Source organism: Chelonia mydas, chromosome 5, assembly GCF_015237465.2.
Source record: "Chelonia mydas isolate rCheMyd1 chromosome 5, rCheMyd1.pri.v2, whole genome shotgun sequence".
Classification (NCBI taxonomy): domain Eukaryota; kingdom Metazoa; phylum Chordata; order Testudines; family Cheloniidae; genus Chelonia; species Chelonia mydas.
In genome coordinates, this window is record NC_051245.2 from 110,154,731 (window position 1) to 110,160,842 (window position 6,112).

Genomic DNA, 6,112 nt, shown 5'->3' on the forward strand with positions numbered 1-6,112 from the left:
ATTAAGGTAAGAAAACCTAATATATAAAATATATCTGGGTGAGTTGGCTGCTTAATTCAAGGTACAAACTTTTAACTTGGTAAAAGTAACTATTAGAAGAAGCAACTGAGACAGAAAAGATTCCAGCATAGGGTGCAGTTTCATTCAGCTGATTTCATTACTTCAGTAGTAAAAGTGCCCACCATCACGAGCTGCAATGAAAGAGGAAAATGGTTCAAACACAGACAGCACTTCAATAGTGAAATATTTAGAAAATGATGATGACTCTGTATCATAAGTCCTAAGCTGTCTTCCAGTAAGCCTAACAAAGAAACTCTTTTTTACAAAAGGTTTTTACTAAAACTGTTAAACTTTATAGGTGAACAGAGCCAGTGAAAGCAGATAGGGAATTCTGCCTGTCCTCCCCTGCAGAAGACCTTGATCTAAAGATAGCATGGGATAAAAAGGGATGGATTTTCTGGTGTTCTGAGTGGAAAGTTATCTTGATTGGTATTTGTTTAGAGCAGGCCAGTTTTTATTCCCCTGTCCATTTCATCAATCTATTGAACAAAGTCATATCCCTGGATATATTATATGAGGTGCATATATCACTTTTGTATATCAGCAATATAAACAGGATATTCTCTAATAAAGGATACAACAGAACATATAGAATAGTTTCTAAAATAAAGCATAGCATGTTTTACCTGTTTTTCCCCAAAACTATTATTTCAGTTACTCTAGAAAAAGTGTTTTGTAAAATACCTTAGTTTTTAAGCCTTTTTGTGAGTTGGTCAATAAACAGAAAACATCTTCTCATTTCCTCACGGATGATCTCAGAGGCACACAGGCTGTATTGCTTTTCTTTCAGGAAATTGTCTATCACATGGAAATATTTCTTCACTTTCAGTATGGTGAAGTCCTCGTTTTGTGGGTAGGTGGTCTCCATCTTTTTTTCTTCATTGAACCATGTCTTCAGCAGCTCAATTTGATGGTGAAGTCCATTTTGGAATGCATCCATGGAACTCTTATCCCAGGCAGTTTGGAGTTGACTTTTGCTGAAGATGTTGAAGATTTGTTGGAGGATCTCCTGGAGTGCCACAATGACATTCTCCTTCTGGAACTCTCTGGAGCTGAGAACATTCTGGAGGGATATGAAGTTTGAATTTTCATTTAGACATTGCACAGGAAATTGTCCTCCCATTTTTTCCAGAAGCTGTAAACTAGCTTGGTTCACTTTGTTTTGCTGGAAGTGAAGCATATTACTGTCCACAGATGAGGTTTTGGTGGAGAAGAGCAGGACAAGGCAAATGTGCAGGAAACTCAGGGTGGTCATGCTGATGATGACTTAGATTCCTTGTTTGTGTGTAGAGACTGGAAGACTGGAGGTTGTGCAATGACTTTCATAGGCTGGTGTGTTGTACTTTTACCCATGTCTCTGAATTTAAGTATTCTGTAGTTTTTCTTTCGTCACTTTCTGCATCTCAAGGTTCCCATTCACTAATTAGGACTTTTTATTTTCACTTTTCTGTTTTTTTTTAAATACTTTTTTATTAGTTGGTACTTTTCAGCATTTCTTTCCTTTTTAAAAGAAAGTGAGCAAATTATTAAAAGCATAACAAGTTGCCTAATATCTGGTATTATTTGTGTTATTGTTATAGCAAATTTCCATTTGATCTGAAACATTTCCCAAACTGTAAATAGATCAGTTAGCTGTACTAAGACATGAAAATCCCTTGTAAAAGGGCCATCTGTGTCCCCACCCCTTCCTAACCGTAATTCAGAACTCCTTTTAATGTTTACTAATCAAAGTAGTTTAATGAGTACATAAACTGATAATGGAAGAGTAAACACACTTGGAGAGGTTTCGGGCCAGATCTCGAGGACTAGTCCTTTGCTGGCCAGAATGACTCAGAAGGCTTATGCATAAATGTGGCAGAACAGTGTGTTCTTAATATTGTTCCTTTTTTCTATCCATCCCCATCGCCTCCTCCACTGCATGCTACACCTATGCATAGAGCACATAGACACACAGAAAACTGTCTTCTGTAGCATAATAACAGCAAGTCCAAGAGAAACAAAAATCCTCTTTCCATATAATATTCATGATATATCCTATGGAACACCTAATCTCGGCGTGCTCCTGTGGACTTGTCTGTGAGTCTCTGCCAATACTTACATTAGTCAGTAATATTTTCTTTTCTTCTTCACACTGGTTTAACTAATCATGTTTCTAAATTACTTAGGAACCTCTTTTAATTGTAAAGTTAATTTTTTTCCATTGGGGATAATTACAATTTACAACAGTCCAGACTTAGAAAGTTTCTTTACACTAGTTAAAATTTCCACTTTTGAGTAATTGCGATGCAACAAATAATTATAATTGTCAAAGTTATGTGAATTCTAGTGACCAAAATTAGACTTTTATTCCTAATAGTCTTGCAGAGACTCAGCTTCTACAGGAGGAAGTGGGTGGGGCAGCTGGCTATTATATTCTTTTCCATTGCTGGATGTTAAGACATTTTTTCTATTTGAAAATTGAGAGTGTTGGAGATGTAGTCAGATACACTAAACATGGAACCCGTCCTGCTTTTTGTTTAAAAAATGATTTAGTTTTCAGAGTAAAACCTCACTTAAAACTGTATGTGGATTTGTAAAAGAAAGGAAGACCCATATGGATGGGTTGGATGAATTTTCTATTTTGGCTAGAAGCGGGTTTTCATGATAAAATGTTTACTTTCCTTTCACTTTCTTATTAACAACCTATATTACGAAAAAGGACAATATTTTAAAAATCTAATTGACTTTGCACCATATACGCTTTTTATCATTGGTTTTCAACTTTTTCATTTCACTCAGCAAGGACTGGTAAAGTAGACTGGTCTAGTTAATTGAATTAAATTCCTTTGGTCAGCTTCACTTTCTTCTCCGTATGTCACAACCTGAGGCTGGTGCATTGGAGTTTCCATTTCTAAAGGATAGTGGTTCGGTTATTGTAATCTAAAAAAGAAAGCTATTTTCACTGAAATGAAAAAAGGAAAAAAAACCTCATGACCACATGTATATTTATTGGTTTGGGTAAATCCCCTGGGAGCAATATGCACATTCTTTTCACATAATCTATTTTGAGGCCTTAAGTATTTGGCAATGTGTCTTTCCAGACATGAAAGCATTGGAGTATGCATCTAAATTATCAGATTTCCAGTGTTGCCATGAATTTATGTACCTTATTCTCTCACAGTCTTCAGTGGGACTTCTGGAAGCATAGCATATCCCATAGTAGGATCAAGCCCCAAAGGAGGATGATTAAAAGAGAGAAACCAATTAAGAAGGATGAATGTTTAGAAACTCTTAGTAACAAATTAAAGTCATGCAAGTAAAGAGAAATCTCTTTTAATAAATCTGTATATTAAATGCGAGTAAACATATAGGTAGTTTTCAGAGTAGCAGCCGTGTTAGTCTGTATTCGCAAAAAGAAAAGGAGTACTTGTGGCACCTTAGAGACTAACAAATTTATTTGAGCATAAGCTTTCATGAGCTACAGCTCACTTCATCAGATGCATTCAGTGGAAAATACAGTGGGGAGATTTATATACATAGAGAACATGAAATAATGGGTGTTACCATACACACTGTAACGAGAGTGGTCACTTAAGGTGAGCTATTACCAGCAGGAGAGCGGGGGTGGGGAGGAAACTTTTGTAGTGATAATCAAGGTGGGCCATTTCCAGCAGTTGACAAGAACAGTCTGAGGAACAGTGGCGGGTGGAGGGGGGAATAAACATGGGGAAATAGTTTTACTTTGTGTAATGACCCATCCACTCCCAGTCTCTATTCAAGCCTAAATTAATTGTATCCAGTTTGCAAATTAATTCCAATTCAGCAGTCTCTCGTTGGAGTCTGTTTTTGAAGTTTTTTTGTTGAAGAATTGCAACTTTTAGGTCTGTAATCGAGTGACCAAAGAGATTGAAGTGTTCTCCAACTGGTTTTTGAATGTTATAATTCTTGATGTCTGATTTGTGTCCATTTATTCTTTTACGTAGAGACTGTCCAGTTTGACCAATGTACATGGCAGAGGGGCATTGTTGGCACATGATGGCATATATCACATTGGTAGATGTGCAGGTGAATGAGCCTCTGATAGTGTGGCTGATGTTATTAGGCCCTGTGATGGTGTTCCCTGAATAGATATGTGGACACAGTTGGCAACGGGCTTTGTTGCAAGGATAGGTTCCTGGGTTAGTGGTTCTATGGTGTGGTGTGTGGTTGCTGGTGAGTATTTGCTTCAGGTTGGGGGGCTGTCTGTAAGCAAGGACTGGCCTGTCTCCCAAGATTTGTGAAAGTGATGGGTCGTCCTTCAGGATAGGTTGTAGATCCTTGATGATACGTTGGAGAGGTTTTAGTTGGGGGCTGAAGGTAATGGCTAGTGGTGTTCTGTTATTTTCTTTGTTGGGCCCATCCTGTAGTAGGTGACTTCTGGGTACTCTTCTGGCTCTGTCAATCTGTTTCTTTACTTCAGCAGGTGGGTATTGTAGTTGTAAGAATGCTTGATAGAGCTCTTGTAGGTGTTTGTCTCTGTCTGAGGGGTTGGAGCAAATGCGGTTGTATCGTAGAGCTTGGCTGTAGACAATGGATCGTGTGGTGTGGTCTGGATGAAAGCTGGAGGCATGTAGCGGTCAGTAGGTTTCCTGTATAGGGTGGTGTTTGTGTGACCATCGCTTATTAGCACTGTAGTGTCCAGGAAGTGGATCTCTTGTGTGGACTGGTCTAGGCTGAGGTTGATGGTGGGATGGAAATTGTTGAAATCATGGTGGAATTCCTCAAGGGCTTCTTTTCCATGGGTCCAGATGATGAAGATGTCATCAATACAGCGCAAGTAGAGTAGGGGCATTAGGGGACGAGAGCTGAGGAAGCGTTGTTCTAAGTCAGCCATAAAAATGTTGGCATACTGTGGGGCCATGCGGGTACCCATAGCAGCACCGCTAATTTGAAGGTATACATTGTCCCCAAATGTGAAATAGTTATGGGTGAGGACAAAGTCACAAAGTTCAGTCACCAGGTTTGCCGTGACATTATCGGGGATAGTGTTCCTGACGGCTTGTAGTCCATCTTTGTGTGGAACGTTGGTTATCACTACAAAAGGTTCCCCCTCCCCCACCCCACTCTCCTGCTGGTAATAGCTCACCTTAAGTGATCACTCTCTTGTTACAGTGTGTATGGTAACACCCATTGTTTCGTGTTCTCTATGTATATAAATCTCCCCACTGTATTTTCCACTGAATGCATCCGATGAAGTGAGCTGTAGCTCACGAAAGCTTATGCTCAAATAAATTTGTTAGTCTCTAAGGTGCCACAAGTACTCCTTTTCTTTTTGCATATCGGTAGTGTGGTTCCATGGGGAAAATTAGTTAGTTATAAAGGCCTCAGCTCTTGCTTCCAAGATCCATACTTGGCGGAGGTGTTGTGGCAGTGCCTCTGATCTGTCCATGGGGTGGGGGGAGGGGGGTGGGAGAGAATATGTGTGTGGGAATATTGGCATATGGAGTTGGCTGCCTACGAGCATCATTCTCTCCTTTCCTGGGTTGCAGAAATTGTTCTGCATGGAATTAGAAATATGGAGGTGAGGGGGGAAGGGACTAGGCTGGACTGTGCTGAGAGTGGATCCTATGGGCTACATCGCCCTTCCACCACCCTCACATAGATTATTCTTCAATGGAAATCCCAGGGGAATCTGTGACCTGATGGAACCCTAGTAGTGTGGCTGTCATGGAGCTAAGCTACTAGAGACCAGCAGAGGCTCTTGTGCTCCTGAAAAGTGGCAAAAGCAAAGAGCACCTGTGCAGAGATCCTGAACATTCCCTGCATTCTACACAGAAACCAGAGAGTTTTCTGAATTTGGGAAAAGAAGCTGGTTCCATGGGAAATGGGGCAAACCTCTCCATCACCCCAATTCTGACGGAACAATTTGAGTGGAACTGTGTGGGGAATGCTGGTGGAGTATTCCTCTCTTTTTGATCCCCTATGATGTGTTTTCTCACAGGAGGGGCCAACTGAGCCAAGAGATGAGTGATGTCCCCAAGAAGGAAGAAGCTAGTGTAGCATCTTGCACAGTGGGGTATGTACTGTTCACTGA

At 40.1% G+C, this 6,112-nt stretch overlaps 1 protein-coding gene across 1 annotated transcript; it reads right to left on the reverse strand.

Annotated features, from left to right (window-relative positions):
• Positions 1 to 745: 745 nt before the first annotated feature.
• On the reverse strand, positions 746 to 1,413 carry LOC102940525 (interferon beta). The gene is given in 2 exon segments (XM_007061692.3): positions 746 to 1,353; positions 1,410 to 1,413. Coding segments are annotated over 2 exon segments (612 nt in total).
• Between the last annotated feature and the right edge of the window lie 4,699 nt (positions 1,414 to 6,112).